At 37.8% G+C, this 19,442-nt stretch overlaps 1 protein-coding gene across 2 annotated transcripts in view; it reads left to right on the top strand.

Annotated features, from left to right (window-relative positions):
* Nucleotides 1–19,442, top strand: part of LOC109689162 (ATP-dependent translocase ABCB1) — an 86,309-nt gene that overhangs the window by 43,572 nt on the left and 23,295 nt on the right. For both annotated transcript variants that reach the window (XM_074064847.1, XM_020167905.2), the window contains exons 15-21: nt 1,778–1,939; nt 2,850–3,023; nt 3,788–3,934; nt 6,826–6,933; nt 9,361–9,438; nt 12,119–12,202; nt 18,051–18,254. In XM_074064847.1, the coding sequence (XP_073920948.1) occupies nt 1,778–1,939; nt 2,850–3,023; nt 3,788–3,934; nt 6,826–6,933; nt 9,361–9,438; nt 12,119–12,202; nt 18,051–18,254 (957 nt within the window). The remainder of the gene's footprint in view (nt 1–1,777; nt 1,940–2,849; nt 3,024–3,787; nt 3,935–6,825; nt 6,934–9,360; nt 9,439–12,118; nt 12,203–18,050; nt 18,255–19,442) is intronic.

Here is a 19,442-nt window from a genome sequence, read left to right on the forward strand (position 1 = left end):
AGTTTTCATGCTGTAAACTTAGCTCTGGGGATAACCTTGTTATTCAGTTTTGAGAATTTGTAGTTTTGCCAACAAGAGGAAAATACATCTGAAGGTTCACATTTAATTTCCAGTATGGTAAATTGCACGTCAGGACTCTGGGAAATGAGAAACCTGTTTTCCTCAGTAGAGGGTCAGACAGCCTGTGATCTTGGAAAAGTACCTGAGCCATGAAATCTTGACTGTGAACAGAGTTAGACCTTTCTACATTTCTTGAAAGACTTAGTCACCAATTAGGACCCGAGTGCTCGCTCTATGCAGGTACTGTGTGCTTGGTCTTCATATAATGGTCACCAAACCAGCTCTGTGAGCACCAGGGACATACAGGCCTTCTCACCAAAGATGCTTTGTGTTGAACTCTGACCTTAGTTATCAAAATTGAACCAGTATTTGTTCTGACTCTTTGTTGTCTAATAAAACAGCACTGTATGTTTTTTTAATGTAGTTTCAACATGCTTAACAGATCACTGAGGCTGGAAAAGGAAGCTTATTAAACATTCTATGAACTAAAATAGAGGAAGATGGAATTGCTGCTGCATTTTACTGCCATCCTTCATTTTGTACATTTGTGATGTTTACATCTGTGTTTTTGCATTGTTTGCTTATCTCTGTTTTATTATTATTGCAAAATGGAATGAAGTATCAAATTATAAATAACAATTTTAAAAGGTTCTATTAAAAATATTTTTAGATTATAATTTTTGAGAAGGAATTTTACACGTTTGCTCCTTTTCTCAAAAATAGACAGAATTGGCCCATTAAACAATCTACTTTCTAGGTACTACCTTCATATTTATTTTTCTTTTCATTTGGTTTTATTTTTTTCATCTCAACCCTGATATATTTGTATGCATTTTGTGTACATGTATGCTGATTTTTAGTTTTATTTCTTGTTACTGGAGAGCAACACAGAGTGACAGAAATCATAAGCATTGAGAAAGTTACAAAGATTAAAGAAATTTCAGGCAAGCCTCTGTTCCAAGTTAGGTTAAAAATTAGATTGGTCATATATAATACTTTTATATAGCTCTTCACTTTTCCCATAATGCTTTAACCTAGGAACAAGTGTCACATGGTAAGAACTTTCTATACAAGTACAGTACTACATTCCTTATGTGAATTGCAATATTTATTCATCACATCTACCCTAGGAGAACTGTCATTGTCCCCATTTTGTGCAAGAATAAACTGAGCCTCACAGAAGTTAAGAGACTTGAATAAATTTCTGAAATTCATAAGTAGCAGAAGCAAGAGTTGAGTTTGGGATAATATAATGCTAGAGTCTGATCTGTGCTCCCCCATATTTGTGGTCTTAATTATCCAAGTGGTCCTGTGACATATCAGACTTTATGATTTCTAGGGCTGATCACAGCTGATACATATGATAGTAATTTGGCATGTGTTTGTTTTGACTGCTCAATGCCTTGCCTGCAGAGTTTTGCCTAAACTGCTGATGATTACCATAAATTTAGTCTGATAGATGTTCAGTAACATACTTAGAGGCATAAAATAATATTAATATGTAAATGTGATATTTGTGTTTATACTTATTATAACCAAAAATCATTTAAAACCATTGTCTGTTGACTATATCTTTATCAAAGTCATAGAATATTTTCTATACTTTTGATGGCTTTACAATGTCCAAAGCATTGGTGTTCAGTAAATATAAGTTGAAGGGATCAATTTTTGCATGTTATTGTTAGTGTAACTGAAAGCCAAATCCCTTTCTCTTTAGGCCAGAGAAGGGCGGACCACTATCGTGATCGCTCATCGCTTGTCTACAGTTCGTGGTGCTGATGTCATTGCTGGTTTTGATGATGGAGTCATCGTGGAGAAAGGAAATCATGATGAACTCATGAAGCAGAGAGGCATTTACTTCAAACTTGTCACAATGCAGGTGCAGTTTAACTCTATAATTTTCCTAAATCACCTTGGTGATAAGGTGATATTACTGTGCTTAATGCTATAAATAAATTATTTCATTTGACTATCTTGAAAACTTAGAGGAACTATTAGTGGAATGCAAGAGCAGAGCAGTGTTTTAGATATTTTTTCTTGATAAGAGAGGAGATAAATAAGGATAGTTTAAAAAAAAGCTTATAAAGGTTTAAAGTTGAGTTATCTACCTAGTAGCTACTAGTCATATGTGACTACTGAACATTTGAATGGTGTTCATTTGAATTGAAATGTTTTAGGTAAATTCTGAAGGATTAGTACAAAAAAAGAATATCACACATCTCAAAAAAAATATTTTTATGGTAATGGTGGCACTGGAGTTTGAACTGAGGTCCTAATGCTTGCTAGGCAGGCACTCTACTACTTGAGCCACTCAGCCAGCTCAAATATTTTATATTGATTACATGTTGATAGGATAATATCATTGGCTATCCATAATATCTTAGATATATTTTGTTAAATAAAGTATATAATTAAAATTTTACCTCTTTTCACATTTTTAATGTAGATACTAGACATTTTTAAATGACAAATGTGGTTCATGTTTTGGCTTTTACCATATTTCTGTTGATGGCACTGGTCCAAAGCATCTTTATTGAGCTGAATATCTCAGAAAAGAGATGACTAGATAAGATAGATGGGAGGGATGGCATACTATTTCGGCATATCCAGTGGGAAATCTTACTTACTGGTTATCATTTTTAATGTACCACACAAAAAGAAACAGCAGCTTTAACCTCATCCTTTTCTAATACAACTTAAACCATTTCCTTGATATCTTATGTTCTGTTACTAATTTTTATTGATTAATTGAGCCTAATCAGCTTGTGCCTATTTCTTATTCATTTTAGACAAGAGGGAATGAAATTGAATCAGGAAGTGAAGTTTGTGAATCTAGAAGTGAACTTGATGACTTGGAAATGCCTTTAAAAGATTCAGGATCCAGTCTAAGAAGAAGATCAACCCGCAAGAGTATGCGAGGACCACAAAGCCAAGAAAGAAAGCTTAGTATAAAAGAGGCACTGGTATGGATGGAGATGTAGAGTTTTATGCCCCAATGTCTCTCCTAGTTTGGGGGTTGGGGTAGGAGGGGGAACAAGAAATGATTTTCCAGACTTCTTCTGTCCTATCCTCCAAGTGAGATGAAACCAAAATGTCAACACTTTAGAAGCTGTTTAGAACTTGAGAATAAGAATTAATTAAAAGATTTTTAGAATTACAATTTTAATATAAAGAGATTATAGTGGGATTTTATTTATTTATTTTTTTCCCTTAGGATGCCAGTTCTCTGAGATCTTAATAGGTGTCTAGTGACGAAAAAGGGTTTGGCAACAACGTGTTGTACACAATTTTTGAGTTAAAAATGAATTAAATTTTATTTATTTATTTGTTTATTTATTCACATGTGCATACATTGTTTGGGTCTCCCTGGTGGTGGTGGTGGTGGTGAAACAAAAACCATAAAAACTTTTCTGAAAAAATAAAGAAAAAGGGCTTGGGGCATAGCTCAAGTGGTTGAGCACCTGCCTGTGAGTAGTACAAAAAAAAAAGAGAGAGAGAAAGAAAAAAAGAGAAAAGAGAGAGCAGCATTTATTTCTTAAAAAATAAAGGGTAACTGTAGCATAATCTGTCAGTGCTTTTTTTCAAGCTAAATAGCCACCGGTTGATAAGGGATAACAATGGGACATACCAATTTTAATAAATGGTGCTATTGAAGATTGCACACCACAAAATCAATGGCAAATTCTTTTTTAAAAACCAGCTTTTTGTAATGTTTTCTCTTTTCTAGGATGAAAATGTACCTTCAGTTTCTTTCTGGAGGATTCTAAAGCTGAATTTAACCGAATGGCCTTATTTAGTGGTTGGTGTTATTTGTGCCATTGTAAACGGAGGCCTGCAACCAGCATTTGCAGTTATATTTTCAAAGATTATAGGGGTAAGAGTTTATGACCATTGTTTATATTTACTTCTGAATCCTGGCTGAAGAATGAACTATTTGTATAAGTATACACAAGTGACAAAAAACATGTCTCTTCATGTGAAACTGGTGAACCTGAAGATGTCAGAACAGAGTCTGTTCTTCTTTGGTTTGTGACAAGAATGATAGTTTTGTAAACATTCTTTAGTCCTGGTTTCTGCCCAGGGCCCTGATGATTTCTGTCCTAAGTATCTGAGGACCAGAGTCAATGAAACTGGTGAAGTGACTTTTCTATATTTATATAGAAAGTATATATATTCTATATATTCTTAGAGTTCAACATGGAACTCTAAGCAGAACTCATGAGCCATCATCTCACCCATGTGCAAAGGGGCTATCTCATGTGTTTGTTCAACTCAGTTGAACATGAGTTATTCTGTAACATACACACTTGCCAGGACATGACTGGGACAGTATGTTACCTATATAAGATATAATTTTCATCTCACTTGTTAAGACTTAAATAAAAAGAATTAGCTTTGTATTAGTGAGCTTTTAATCACTGTAAAAAAATGACTGAGAAGAAACAGTTTAAAAGGTGGAAAGATTTATTTTGCGCACAGTTTCAGAGATTTCAGACCAAGGTTAGCTGGATCCACTGCTTTGGATCTGAGGCAAGAGAGAATATCCTAATGGTGGGAGTATATGGCAGAGTGTGCTCACTTCATGATGACCAGGAAGCAGAAACAGATTTTAAGGGGCTGGAAACAATGTATATCCTTCCAGAGCACACTCCACACCACCACCATCACCATCACAATGATCTACTGCATCCAAATAGGCTTCACAAACCAGTAGTGCTCATATTATGAATCCATCAAGGGATTAATCCATTGGTTAGGTCAGCATCTTCATTATCCAGTCACCTCTAAATGAGCAGATCCACCATCTGGAGCTAAAGTTATCAACACATGAACCTTTTTTGGGGACACCTCAAATCTAAACTATAGCAAGCTCCTAGAAGATTGAGGTTGACATGTGGGTTCCATCTGATTGTAATGGTGGCCTTTTGATTAACAAAGTTACAATACGGGCAGACCTGCTCTCTGGTTAGTGAGGGTTTTTCAGCCATCAAACTGAAGCCACCCCTTGACATACTGCTGAAAACCTTGTGGAGAAAGAGATTGACCGCCAGAAGAAGCATAAACCTAACACTAACTTTTCATTTTACGACAAAAATATGCAACTATTCAAGTCTACCCATGCCTGACTAGCTTATTTCAGGTTGATATTCATGTTTAATGTGATCATTCAAGAAATATTTTTTTCAGTGCCTGCTTTATGCTACATATTTTTCTACGTGCTGAAAAAATACTGTGGAGACAAAATATCTGATTCCATAGCCATATTCTAGCACAGGGGCCAGAAAACTTTTTCTTTAAAGGGTAAGAGAATAAATATTTTAGGCTTTATAGTCCATATCATTGTTGCATATATTCAACTCTGCCCTTGTGTGAAATCAGCCATGTATAATATGTAAACATATGACCTTGACTATATTCCACTAAAAATGTGAATGAATATGTTTGATGGTGGCTGATAGTTTGATAATCTCAGTTCTAATATGTCTTGCAGTCAGGGAGGTAAATAGTGATATCATCAGAAGTGGAAGTATGTAAGTTAAGAATGGGCATGTTTTAGTTTTAACAAAAATTCAACTTATGGAGTTTATATTTTCTCATTCTTTATGTAACATTAAGTCTGGAGGTAGGTGAACCAAGGCTAGAACATTAGCTCCTAGAAATTAGGTAGGCAAGCAGCCATCTGCCTCATTGTTATTAGTGGGTTATGATGGGTCAGATGGCTTGGTGTTAATCTCCTTTGGCCATCCCTTTCTGGCTTTGTCACCTTCAGCAGGATAATTTCTCTGTACTTCAGTTTCTCTGTGTGAAATGGTGATGATAATTAAAAAAAAAATCAGGAGTTTTTTTTTTTTTTTTAGGATTAAAGGAAGAGTAGGCTTGAATTTGCATGCCTGGACCAGAGCAAGAATTCTGTGATTAGTTCTCATTATTTTTGTTGAAATGACTAGTTAAGAAAAATTTATTTAGTTTTCTAAAAAAAAAATTTTTTTTAAATGAAGGGCAAAGGGCTGAAAGTGTAGCTCAAGTGGTAGAATGCCAACATTGCAAGCTTGAAGCCCTGAGTTCAAACCCCATTCCCACCAAAAAGGAAAAAAAGAAAGGGTAAAATTATCTGAGTTAGGTTAAGAGACAGCCTCTCTTAGAAGACTGATTTGGGCCCCATTAGGGAGGAGTGTGTTTTCTTTCCCTGTGGAGTGGGTATTTTCGATTTTCCTTGAACTCAAGATGTGCTTTTGGTCTTCTAACCATCTCTGGAAAGGTTTTTGCATGTGGATATAGTTCTTAACTGGCTGTAGTTCTCCACCTGTCCTCTAACTGGTCATCTGACAAGGAATGCTAGCTAAGGAGCTGCTTTCTTTCTGGAAGGTTGAGTAAATGAGCATACCTCCCTTGTCAGCAAGAGCTCATCAATAAATTCTCTCCAGAAACCTTGGGAGAGTTGGAAATACCCACATAGTAAAGCAATCAGTTGCCATGCAGTGTAGTTCCTCACCAAGGGAAGAGGAGTGTGTGTGTTTATTGCTTATATAATTGGGTGGCACTCTTTACTTGAAGAAGGATCAATTTGTGGATGGCAGAGCCTCTGGGTCTCTAACAAAGCAAAATGCAGATGGCTTTGAGGTCTGTACCACTCAGAAAGCCAATGCTGTCTTCCAGTGTGCTAAGGTTCTACTGACCCTCAAAACTTCCAGATGGTAACTGGATCAGACACAGAATAATTTCGTCAGTGATTGAACTAACAACACTTTAAATATTTTCTCACAGGTTTTCGCAACTAATGATGATCCTGAAACAAAACGACAGAAGAGTAACCTATACTCACTACTGTTTTTGGTTATTGGAATTGTTTCTTTTATTACATATTTCCTTCAGGTAAATAGCTACATTATTCCTTCATTCACTTTTGGGGGGATTTATAAACACTTTCCTTTTTGTAGGATGGTTTGAAAATTTTCTCATTCACCTTTGCTAAATGAGAAAGATCCCTTTTATGATAGAAGAATATCAATACTCAAAAAAACTGCAGGAAATATTTATATAGTCAGATTTTACAGTTCGCAAAGCATTTGGTAAAATGACATCACAAAGGAACTGGTATGGCAGTACGGTGTGGGTTTCAGTATTAGACTTAGATTTAGCTACTATTTTCACTATTATATGTCCTTTGGCAAATAAGTAACTTAAACTTTTAAATTGTCTTAGCTTCGGTTTCCTTATCTGTAAAACAGAGATAATGCTGCCTCTTGACGATTAAGAGAGGTCGTGGGACCACATGCCCAGGCTATGTGAGGTGTAGTAAATAATTCTTAAACAAATCAGAGACTAGCCACATGGGATTTTTTTTAAAATAAAGACTCTGAGTAGGCTTATTTAGCAGATTATAAACATGCATTGTATTTGTTAAAAGGACATTGTTCTGAACATTATAGGGAACACTAGAGAAAATAACCATCTTTGTTTATGAAGTATTTAAAGTTTCATGGGGAAATTTGACCTTGCTAGAGTTCATAGGACACTAACTACATACAAGTTTGCCACACCAGCCATTAATGCCACAGGTTGTGGAGAGGTAAAGATTGTTCCTTGTGAGGTTGGTAAAGAATTTAGTCTCAGGTAGGCTTTGATAGTTTGAACCAGGGACATAAAGGGAGTTAAGGAAGTTCCTTTGTATCATGATGATGCTTAGAGAGGCTGAGCCTACCGTGCCTACCAGACCCAGGTTTGAACAGTCTCTGAGTTCCTGGACTTCACAGGTGTAGCAGCAGCATAGTGCCAAAAAGGGAGGAGGGCCCAACTGTTCATTTGAGAAAGAGTTTGGTGGGGAGAAGAGCTCAGACCAGAGTCTCTGGCTTCCCATTCAACTCAGACTCTCATAGACTGAATTCAGATTCCAGCTTGGCCACTTACAATGTGGCCTCTGGCACCTTGTCAGCCTCTCTACACCTCAGTTTGTTCTGAAACATGGTGATTGGGCAGGGTTGTCATAGGACTTAGTGTGATGATGTGTGTAAGGTACAGTGTCAGAATAAGGTAGCTCTCAATAATAGTAGTAATAATAATAATTTTCCCAAAGCCAGGAAGACTCTCCATATTCCATTTGGTCCAACAGCAGAAACCTTCCTGTGACCATTTCCCAGTAAACTGTAGGAGTTTTAGGCTTAACCTTGTTTAGTGTAGGAGTTTTCCCTTCTCCACTGCTGCATGGACAGTATGTATTAAGCAGAAGGCTGTGTGGCATTGCAGCATTGAGTAGAGGCTATGTGCCCCCTTCCCTTAATGCTGCAATCTGAGGGGCCTCTGGCCCCACCTGGCCTTCCATTCCATGCTCCCCTTTGTCAGGACACTTGGAGGAAATGGTTATTTCTTCCCTTGTGCCCTTGTATGTGTTTCTTCCCTCTCTCATTAAGGTCCAGCATGCTACTTGAGAGCACACAGCAGGTGTGGCTGCCCTTCTCTGTTCTCTGATTCTGTGGCAGATGCAGAGCTGTTATCAGGTCCTCCCCACTCCTGATATACTGACAGCCATTTCCACTCTGCTTCCCCACGCCAGAAGGAAAGGTGATTACAGCCTCCTTCTGTTTCTGTGTCCCCAAGCTCATTGGAGTGAGGACTCTGTTTTCCTTTCTCACCACATGTGAGCCAGCATGGCAGCACACTCACTTACGGTTGTTTCCCAGTCACTCCATTCCCTCCTCCCATACCCAGATTTTGCCATGAGTGTGGAGACTGCAGACAGTTCTGTCTTGGCCAGGTTTCCTCCTCAACCTGTTTCACTCCCAAACTTTGGGATTTTCAACTTAAAACTAAAAATTTGGTACCTTTTGTCTATATCTATTATGACTTAGAAGAATGTAAATTCATGTTTATCCAAATTACACTTCAGGTCCTTGTATAATTATTAATAGCACTCCTTTTCAAATTCACGAGTCCTAATTTCAATAATACATAATATACTCAACCCTGTTTTAAGTGCTCCATACCAGCTTCCTGAATGACAGACCCCCATTCATGGGGGAAGTCAGTCAGGATGGGAGTGAGGACAAGTAATACATTTGTAATAAATCCTTGGTCAGCCTGCCAGTTGGCTGGGAATGGCAGGGTCAAAACCAGGCTCTGCTGGCCTTATCACCAGTGCAACTTGCACCCTGCACCTTGCACACAGTCACAGAAATGTAGCAAACCCTGGAAGTCAGACTTCTGACTTTGTGTAGCATCCCACCTTAGCAATGATACCCTTTAGTGTAATTAGTGTCTTGTGTCTGACAGATGTTCTGTGTGGCATTTTCTCATTCTTCACAGGGCTTCACATTTGGCAAAGCTGGAGAGATCCTCACCAAACGGCTGCGGTACAGGGTTTTCAGATCCATGCTGAGACAGGTATGGCTGTCAGTGGGTTGTGTAAGATGCCCCCCAGGTCCCATGTCCCCATGAACCTAAGCAGTAGGAATTCTGTCAGGTTGCTTAGAACAAGATCCCATATTGGTCATTCCTCAGTCTTATCTCAGAGGAGTGTATGAATCATCTGTAGGCAAAAGCTGAGGCCCTGTGCTGTGTTTGCTTCTGCTGAGCACAAGGAACTGGACTGCTTTGAGACAGCTGGAGTCACCTGAGTGGATTCACCACCTCCACCCTTTTGTCTCAACAGTCATAGGTAGTGTAGCTGGAAGTGATGGTCAGTGCCCCTCATTTACCCCCTCTTTTCTTCCTTCTCCTGTGTACTCAGGATACTCTGTCATGTTTCTTCCCATCAGTGGATGCCTTGTGCATTCATTTCATGAATCTAAACAGATTCCCATGGCCCATCCCTCACTTCCCAGTTTTTTTTGCAGGGGCCACACTGATGTGCTAATACACTGATGAGGACTTAACAGTGCCTCTCAAGATATTTTCTTTAGAAAGGGATAGAGGGGATTTGAGGAATGTAACCCAGAGCAGCCTCGTTCAAAGAAGAAAGCTTATTTAACAATTAGAATATTTTGTTAGTGATTTAAAATCACCTTGTAAAATCATTAATCACTTACCATTTTGAATAAAATGGTACTCTAGAAATTGCCTCAGGTGTTCCCAGGGGACTTGAACCCCAACTGGGAAGCATGAGAAACTGTTTCATGTTTTCTAGAGGACATCTACATCTTCCCATTTGTCTATGGCCCTGAAGTCCTTTTCCAGTCTCCCCACAATGACTTAAAAGTACCCACTTATCCAGTTGGTGTCTACTAACCGGAATTGCCAGTTAGTGATGGAAGAGCCACAACTGAATCTAATGAGTGAGAGATTCTGTTTGTGGACTCTCTGGTCAAACTGTATTTATAAATGAGATTCCACTTAGGCTCAAGGCTGACCTTGGTCAAGAGCCAATGGTCCATCATCCTATCAGCCTCTAAGCCAAAACCCATGTTGGTTACATTTTCTGAGTTGAGTGGATGGTTTTTGTAGTACCCTCTCAATAAATTTTTTGGTACAGCAAACTCATAAGTTTTGAGTTTTTTAAGGCCTTTTGCTTACAAAAAATAGTACTAAGCATTCCAATCTGAATGGTCCCAGTCTTCATGGAAGTTATATTCCAGTGTGGAAATATTTAAGCACTTGAAATTACTATAAAGCAAATTGATATAGGCTATAATGAACTATAGTACCTCACTTCTTACTTGAATATTTTGGATAAAAATGGTTTTATTGCTTTAATGTGAATCATCAGTTCAAATAACTTTTTAGGAATCATATTTATTTGTTTTAAAATTTATTTATTAGCATATTATAGTTGTACCAGGCATACATTGTGACATTTACAAAAGTGCTTACAATATATTGTAGATTCACCCCTCCATCTTTTTCCTTTATCACCCCCTTTCCTGCAGAAATCATAGCTATTTGTGATTGGCATATTTTATACTTCAATTTCATAACTTTGTATTTGTGTATTTAAAAATATTAGGGACTATACCAAGAAAATCATATTTAATCTAGATTGCTTTTGTTGCTAGGTTTTTAACTCAGTTCACTTATTTTGCCCTGAAGTTTAGCTATTTAAGTGCTTGATCATTCTCCTAGGTGGATCTCTAATTAATGTTTCATACTTTAAAATTATACACTTGAACTTTTGACTCCTCTTTCCCCACCAGGTTTACTCCTTACCTAATCTTTGCTCATATCAGTAAATGACAGTGCCACTCTATCAGTTGTTAGGGAATCTGTGATGGCTGCTTTCTCTGTGTTTAACATTGCAATGGCCTCCTGGCTAATTCCATTGCGTCCATCCTTATCTCAGCAGCCAGAGTCATCTTCTAAAATATAAGTCAAAACACAGGTCTGGCCTGCTGAGGCTATCTATACATCTCCTGGTAAATTCTGAAATCTTTATAGTTGCTTAAAAGCTGTACATGATGTACCAACCCTCCCTACATCTTAGATGCCATCTCCTGCAGTGTCATCCTTGTCCAGCACACAGTCTACTCCCCATCTCTTGTGTAAGGGTTTGGGAAGAGAGGATCAGGGAAGCCACTCAGGGACAAATGGGCTCTGGAAGCCTGTAAAACTTTCTTGGTAGGACTTGAAAAGATGGAGTGTGCCTTTGTTTCAGGGCCTTTGCAGTGCTGTTTCTTCCCTTAGGTCATTTTTATTCCTCCTTTCATTTAGGTCTCTACTTAACCTTCTCCTTAGAGAGGCCTTTTGTCTCCTCCCCAGTTCTCAAACAACACTTTCCCTCATGTTTTTGCCATCATATCTGCTCTGTTTTTCTCCATAGTGTTTATTTAAAGTATATTTATGGGATTTTTGTACCTTTGATCTCTAGAACCAAGGCTTTATTATAGCAGTAACTTTGTTGTTTTTGTTCACTGTTGGATTGAGCTAACATTTATAAATCAAGCTTGGGATGAAGTAGAGACTCAAAAAACTTTTTGACAGATGAAATCATCTAGTCATGTAATTATCTAACTAAGTAATCATGTGTTAAATCCCTTTCTTATTTATTGATCCTTCTATCCTGAATGCTCCTCTGGAGCTAGGAGTCTCATAAACAAGGCCTGCAGAGAATGAAATCTCTTTTGTGCTACAGGATGTGAGCTGGTTCGATGACCCTAAAAACGCCACTGGAGCATTGACTACCAGGCTCGCCAATGATGCTGCACAAGTGAAAGGGGTGCGTGCCTGCTTGCTGTTGGTGTTTGTCTCCATTCCATTTCAACCTCCATGTGCAATTCACTTTCTTACTAGATGTATTATCATATCATTACCATCTTTTAGAAGATGTAACTACACAGCTAATCCACAGATGTGGCAGAAACTTTATAGCGAGAGTGTTAACTCTTTAAAGATTATATAAAGTATAGTGTATAAGGAAGGTATAAGCTTTCTTTTTTGTTGCTATGTTACTCATACTACTATCAAGATACTTTAGAAGAATAATTATTTAGAAAAGAAAGTATTGTCAGCATATCATTCAGAATCAGCTTCCTTAAATTAGAAAATTGTAATTGCTCCTGAAGAAAACAGTATGTGTAGTTGCCATCAGAAAATTTAGGCATATTACTTTACAGTTTACTTGGGAAGGTAGGAAGTATTCTTTAAAATAGGTTGAATGAAATGAAAAGCACATTATAAATTACAGCATATGTAGAAGGAATAACTTTATTGGATATAAAACTTAAATTTTGTTTTTACCTGAATCCTTAAATAAAAAGAGTCATAAAATTAAGTTTAGATTTTTGGATGAAGTGAAAAATCTCTTCTTCAGCAGCATTTATGACAAAAATCTATAATCTGTACTTTGAAACAAAGGTGATCTCTGCGTGTGTCTCCCCTCCTTGAACCTTGTCAGTCTTTATGATGTTTCAATATTCCCAGAAGGCAGTACTACACTGATTTCTTTTCTGTCTAATAGATGAGACTTATGGAAAAGTGAATTTGATTATGAATGTGGAAATACACAGAGAGTTACAATGAACCAACAAAAATCAAGATTTAAATGAAGTTGTATAAAACTTATCAGAACAAAATGTACATTGAAATAACTTTGATCTTCTTAAAATAGACAATGTTTTTGCCCTTATGGAATCTACATTATAGATAATATTGCCAAAAATGCCATGAGGAAAAAATAGAAGCAGAATATAGGGCTATTGGTGGCCTGGTGGAAAAGGAACGATATGGTGATATACAGAGGGTGTCTGAAGGAAGGAAAGGTGCCATCCCTGTAAGTGCCTGGGCAGAAGTGTTCTAGTTAGAAGTTAGAAGATCAGCAAGTGCACAGGCTCTGAGGCTGCAGCATTCATTCATCAAATAACCAGAAGAATACTGAGGCTTGATGAAAGTTAGTGAAAGAGGTGCCATAGTGTTAAATCTGGAATTAGATGGAAAGCCATTGTAGAGTTTTCAATGTAAAGGTGACATGATCTGAAAGATTGAAAGAATCACTATGGCTGCTGTGTGACTAGCCTGAAGGAAGCAAGAATAGAAATAGAGGGTATATTATAATTATCCAGCAGAGGGATGAGAATGATTTAGATTAGTGGATATGATAAAGGTGATGAAGTGTAAACAATTCTGCTATTTTAAAGGTACAGCTTATAGAATATGCTGATTGGATTAGAGGAGGGATATGACAGAAAGGGGATTTAAGGGTAACTAAATGTTTCACCAATACAGCTGAAGAAGTGTAGCTAATTTTTAAAGAAATTGGAAGTCTGTTGGAGAAGTAGGCTTAGGGGAGAATTGAGAGTTCTGTGTGGATCATGGTAAGGTTGTGGTGCCCACATTGAAATCCAGGTGGAGATGTCAACAAGGAGGATGGTTTGTACACCTGGAGCTCATCAGAGAATCTGGAGATTTTTCAGCATAATGGTGGCTTTTAAAGCCATGAGAATGGATAAGGTGGCCAAAGAAGCTTGTGTGGAGAACAAGTTTTAGCCCTGAGGTCAGGGATGTGAAGATGAGACAACAAAGAACAGTGAGGAGTGGCCAGGGTGGGAGAAGAACTGCATCCTAGAGACAAAACCCAGAAAACATTTTAAGGAAGCTGCAACTTAGGCTGTGAAATACTGTGATAAGCTGGGTGCCAGTGGCTCATCCTTGTAATCCTAGCTACTCAGGAGGCAGAGATCAGGAGGATCGCAGTTAGAAGCCAACCCAGACAAACAGTTCGCAAGACCCTATCTGGAAAATACCTAACGCAAAAAAGGCTGGTGGAGTGGCTCAATGCATTGGTCCTGATTTCAAGCCCCAGTACTGCATAAATAAATAAATAAATAAATAAATAAATAAATAACACTGTGATAAGCTTGAAAGACAATTAAACAATTCACACAGTGTGGCAATGTAGAGGTTGTTATGGTGCTCACAAGAACTGTTTCAGGGATATAGTGAGAACAAAAGTTTGAGAGGAGTCTGAAGGGAAAGGGGAAGAGAGAAAGGAGACACATCTAGATATATGGCTTAAAGACTTTTGTCAAAAGGAGCAGAGCAATCAGGTGATAGATGGAGGAAGACATTAAAATATTTCTATTTATTTTTAATTTAAATTACCTCAAAAATCTATAAATAAGCTTTAGGGTATGTCCCTGTGGCTAGCTCCCAAGAGAAACATTTCTTTGGGATGGTGATCACTGTGGACAAATCGAGTCCTCAAAGCATCCAAATCCTGTATTCTGTTGCTCAGCTTTGCTGCCTGAACTGTAGTGCAGCTGTACTAGAAATCCTGCTGTGTGTGCTCCTGTGCTTTGGTAGCATCGCACATCACACGTCCCATGGCCACGAAGATGCAATCGTAGAGGGGATGCAAATTCAGTCCTTGCAGCAGAACTCTGAGCAGTTGCAGGGTGGGCATTCTTTGTTCTATTTCTTCCCGCCTCTGAAAGTCCTCTGGAGTTATGACCTGCCTTTAGGATGCACTGGTTTCCTGTATTGGTCAAGTTTGTGGTGAATCATTCCCTCGTCATTGGTGCCCTTTGCCATATTCCTTGGTCTCTCCCTGCCTGCTGGTGTCAACATTCTGCTTCTCACTTGTTTCTTAGAGGCATACCAAACCGGCATTTTCATGGTCCCCAAGCAGGAACACCTGCACACCTTATGTGAGCAACTCTGAGGCAGAACTGATTTCCAGAACTTAAAGCAATGACTAAAAACAAAGAGAAGGTACAAAGTCAAACATTGAGGAGCATCATCAAATTAGGAAAGCCCAGTGAAACTGTCATCACAAATTGGCTTGGAGAGGTCAGTGTTTTTTCAATACTGTTGTGGAAATACTGACAGACGAGAAACCAAGCGACACTTGGAGGACTGGAGAGCTCAGATTTTATTTTATGCCAGTGGACTGAGCTGGATACCATGTCTGAACAATGAACAAAGGATTCACAGGGTATTTAAAAGGTAGTGCAGGGCATCAGGTTACAAGGAATGTAATTAATTAGGGGCTAGTAGTGAGTTAGAGACCTAAGGTTGTTTAGATAACAACAGCAGGGAAGTCCTGCTTAGGAAAGTTTATTTACAGGTGGAGACAAAGGAAGGCGGGAATGGGTGATTATCTCTGCATGGTACTCTTTATCTCGGCTTTGAACTTTCTTGTATAAGCTTTAATTGACAGTTTCTCATGCCTTATGCCCTGTTTGAGGTAACCTTTTTTTTTTTTTACAGCTTTTAATTAGCAACTTCCCATGTTTTATGGCCCTGTTTCAAGACAGTCTTCCTCTTCACTACCACCAGCTTACCTACTTATGACAAGGGCTACATGCACGTATATGTGTATGCATATGAGCGCATTTGCACCTGTAACAGAAGTAGATAATACTTGTGTGTGCATTTGTGTGTGTGTTATCTGTGGTTATTTCACAGTAAGAGGTAGTATAATTAGTTTTTATTGTAAAAACATCTGATGCATTCTATACTATCTAAATCCGTGTCACCCTAAGCATGGCTAATTCAAGTTTATGTGTACAATATAGATGGTGATTTTTGTTCATCTAAGTTAATTTTTTTCTTATTTAACTTCCTGGGTAATGAAACTTTCACAGAAGGATTTATAAATTATTGAAACAGGTGGATCCTGCTTAACGTGTCAGAAGAAAATATCTTTCAGTGCCTTTCTATGAAATGCTGGGCTTTTAAATTTTGTAATGAAATGTAGTCTAGATTTCTGCAGAGAAACAAACAAACAAACAAAAGCCACATAGAAATCCAAAGCTACTAAGTATTTAAATTTTTTTCTGGGAGAAGGTGGTTGGGGGAATATTTCTAATTTTAAAAAGAAGTTCAAGAAATGGATTCTTTTTTCCAATAAGCACAAATATTTTAAAATTAGTCTAAGTTCCATAATGTGATGTGGGGAGGAAGTAAGTAGCCAGAGGGGAAGAAACAGGCACAAATAATTTGTCCTCAGAACTCTGTAAACTCCCACTCTGTATCAGGAACAGGTGTGGAATGTGAGTGTTTGCCTTTAGAATAAAGGACGATAACCAATGAAGTGTCACCATACCTCTAAATTAAATAAAGCCAAAGGGTTTAATCTCCCCATAGCATAAGATCCTAGATCTTTTAGTTTATGTGTCCTGTATGTTAAAGAATTGGTCATCTTTAATCTCTCTTACTTATTTCTCTGATCTTTGACTGCCATCCAGAACTGGACTGTGTGCCTGAACTTGGGGGAGATTCAGTAGCTGCTATGGGAAATAAGTACTAAAAAGGACTTGTAAATGCTGAGAAGAGAAGCAACCTCCATCAACCCTGTTTGCAGACTATCTCAAAGTTGCATCTCTTGACCTTCACGTGGAAAATGTGCAAGACAGAGAGCTGGCTTTGAAGGCCTCTCCACTGTTTGACTTGTGCCCAGTTTAGCAAAGCATTTCTTTAATATAAGATCAATGATCACATCAAATAAAAATAAATGTGCTTTTAAAATTTATGTTATCCCTGTTAGCCCTTGTGCAGTTTCCTGGTATGAAATTTAATATATACAAAGGCCATCGGTAGTTGTAGCACCTTTTCTGCACTAAGTACTGGTCTCATGATTATGTCAGAAAGGTGTTAAATATTTTCTAGGGGAATTGTTATGGGGAATTAAAAAGGATTCCATCAGAATATAGTGGAGAGAAGCTTTGGTGGCTAATTGATGTGTCTGCTCATTTTGGGAGTTGGAAGAGTTTTGTCCAAAGTCACAGAGATGGCAGTGGTCATCCTAAACTACTTTCCCTCATAATTTTTACCTAAGACCAACTGCAATTGCATGGACTAAAAATAGGTGTGGGGGAGGTCTTAAGCCAGTTGTAGAGAGAGCATATCTGAGGGCAAGGGCAGCAGTGTGAAGTGGCTTGAGGGCACAGAGTATTTGCAGGGTAGAGGAGCTGTGCTGGACTGCTCTACATACATCATAGCGATTGGCTTTGGTTTAGAGTTGACAAATCACTGCACATTATGGAAAATCATGCTTCAGCCTCCCTCTGGCATCCATGGGAAAATTCTGATGCCTGCTTAATATGAACTAAGTTCCATACCTTTCAACTCTACATATATTTTCCAGATCAAATCCAGGTTCAATTAAACATCATAAAAATTTCAAATAGACCCCGACATATTTGAATATTCTTAGTAACAAATATCAGCCTTACACTGTAAGTAGTTATGTACCTAACATTGGCCTTTTCTACATATAGAAATGTAATTTAATATATTTAAATTATAATTATCACTCTTTTACCTTGCTAATTTGCAGAGCTTTAGTGGTCATGTTTTGGCGAATTAAATTTTCCTCAGATTAGAGAAAAAAATCAGAAAAAATATGTAACTATACTCTGGATTTTTAATCTTCTACTTTTAATATTCAGAAGTCATGGACTTCTGCATTTTAGAAACTCAATAGCCTTCTTATATGTAAAGTTTTACTTTTATTGAATACCTGAGAAAATAATAAGTTTTCATGAAAGTAAATTGTCATAAGAATATATAAACATAGGTTTTAGAGATAATACAAAAATTCATCTCAAATTTGTTTTTTGTTTTAGGCTATGGGTTCCAGACTTTCTGTAATTTCCCAAAGTGCTGCCAATCTTGGGACAGGAATTATCATAGCCTTAGTTTATGGCTGGCAATTAGCACTTTTACTCTTAGCAATTGTACCCTTCATTGCAATAGGAGGAGTTATTCAAATGAAAATGTTGTCTGGACAAGCCCTGAAAGATAACCAGGAGCTAGAAGGTTCTGGGAAGGTAAGTTAATCTAAAAGTAACTGCTTATCTAAATTGAGGAAAATACTCTTATTAATGATGTTTTATTATTCCCTATTACCAGCTATACTCTGAGAATGGTGCTATAACTCTTCCTCAAGGCAGTATTTTTATGCTTATTTAACAGATTAGAAACTAAAGAAAGATAGCAAACAAACAAACAAAAAAGTCTTTGAGTCCTTAGGCTCAAAGACTGACATGCTTTCTGTACATGTTTCTGGTTTCAGGCTGTTTTCTTCATCTTCTCTTCCCCTCTGCTCCCGTCCTTCCTTCATTTCTTTCCTTTCTCTCTCTCCCTCCCTCCCCCCTCCCTTCCGTCCCTCCTCCCTCCGTCCCTCCCTCGCTCCCTCCCTCTTCCTCCTCCCTTTCTCCCTTTCTCTCTTTCAAGCATTTTTCAATTCTCTCTTTTATGGAGGAATATAAGACCACTTCATTACCTGGGATGGAGATGATTCAATATGGAAAGGTACTAAGAGTATTTATTTTGCCCCTTTTATCCTGCCTCTTCCCTTCATCCTGTTGCTCTTTGTCCTTCCCTTGGTAGTATTTTTTCCGCAATGTGTCTTTTTTCTCATTATTTAACAAATTCTTACATAGCATTTAGTGGGTTTCCTGGCAAATGCTGTACTCCTTAAGGGTACCCTATGATGTAGTCTCTACTATTATCCCGTTTTTCAGGTGATGCTGAGGCACAGGCAGGCAATGTCCTCAGTGCCATAAAGCTGATAAGTCTTGGAGCCAGGATTCAAACTCAGACAGTTGTGCTTCTATTCACTAGAAATCAAAGAGTTCCTGAGATGGCAGAACATAATCTAGTATGATATCCTCTGTATCATTGCAAAAATGAGAGGACATAACAGGGATGACCCCTAAAACTGGGGTCTAAAGAAGGATAAAACTAATGTCTAAAGAAGGATAAAACTGCCAGTAACTATTTGCTGTAGTTTATTGAGTGTTCTTAATAATCCAGAAAATCTCCTCTGTTTGTTTGCCTCAGTCCTTACACTTAAAACTATTTCTAATGTGTTTGAATAAAGATTGTCTTTAGGCAGTTTGATTAATGATGATTTTTTTCCCTAAAAGTTCTTGCTTTCTGTACTTTTAGGATTTTGTAAAATGGGTATACATTATTTTTGAAAGATGTAAAAGAAGTTTAGAATTTCTTTCTTT

Source organism: Castor canadensis, chromosome 2 (assembly GCF_047511655.1).
Source record: "Castor canadensis chromosome 2, mCasCan1.hap1v2, whole genome shotgun sequence".
Classification (NCBI taxonomy): Eukaryota; Metazoa; Chordata; class Mammalia; order Rodentia; family Castoridae; genus Castor; species Castor canadensis.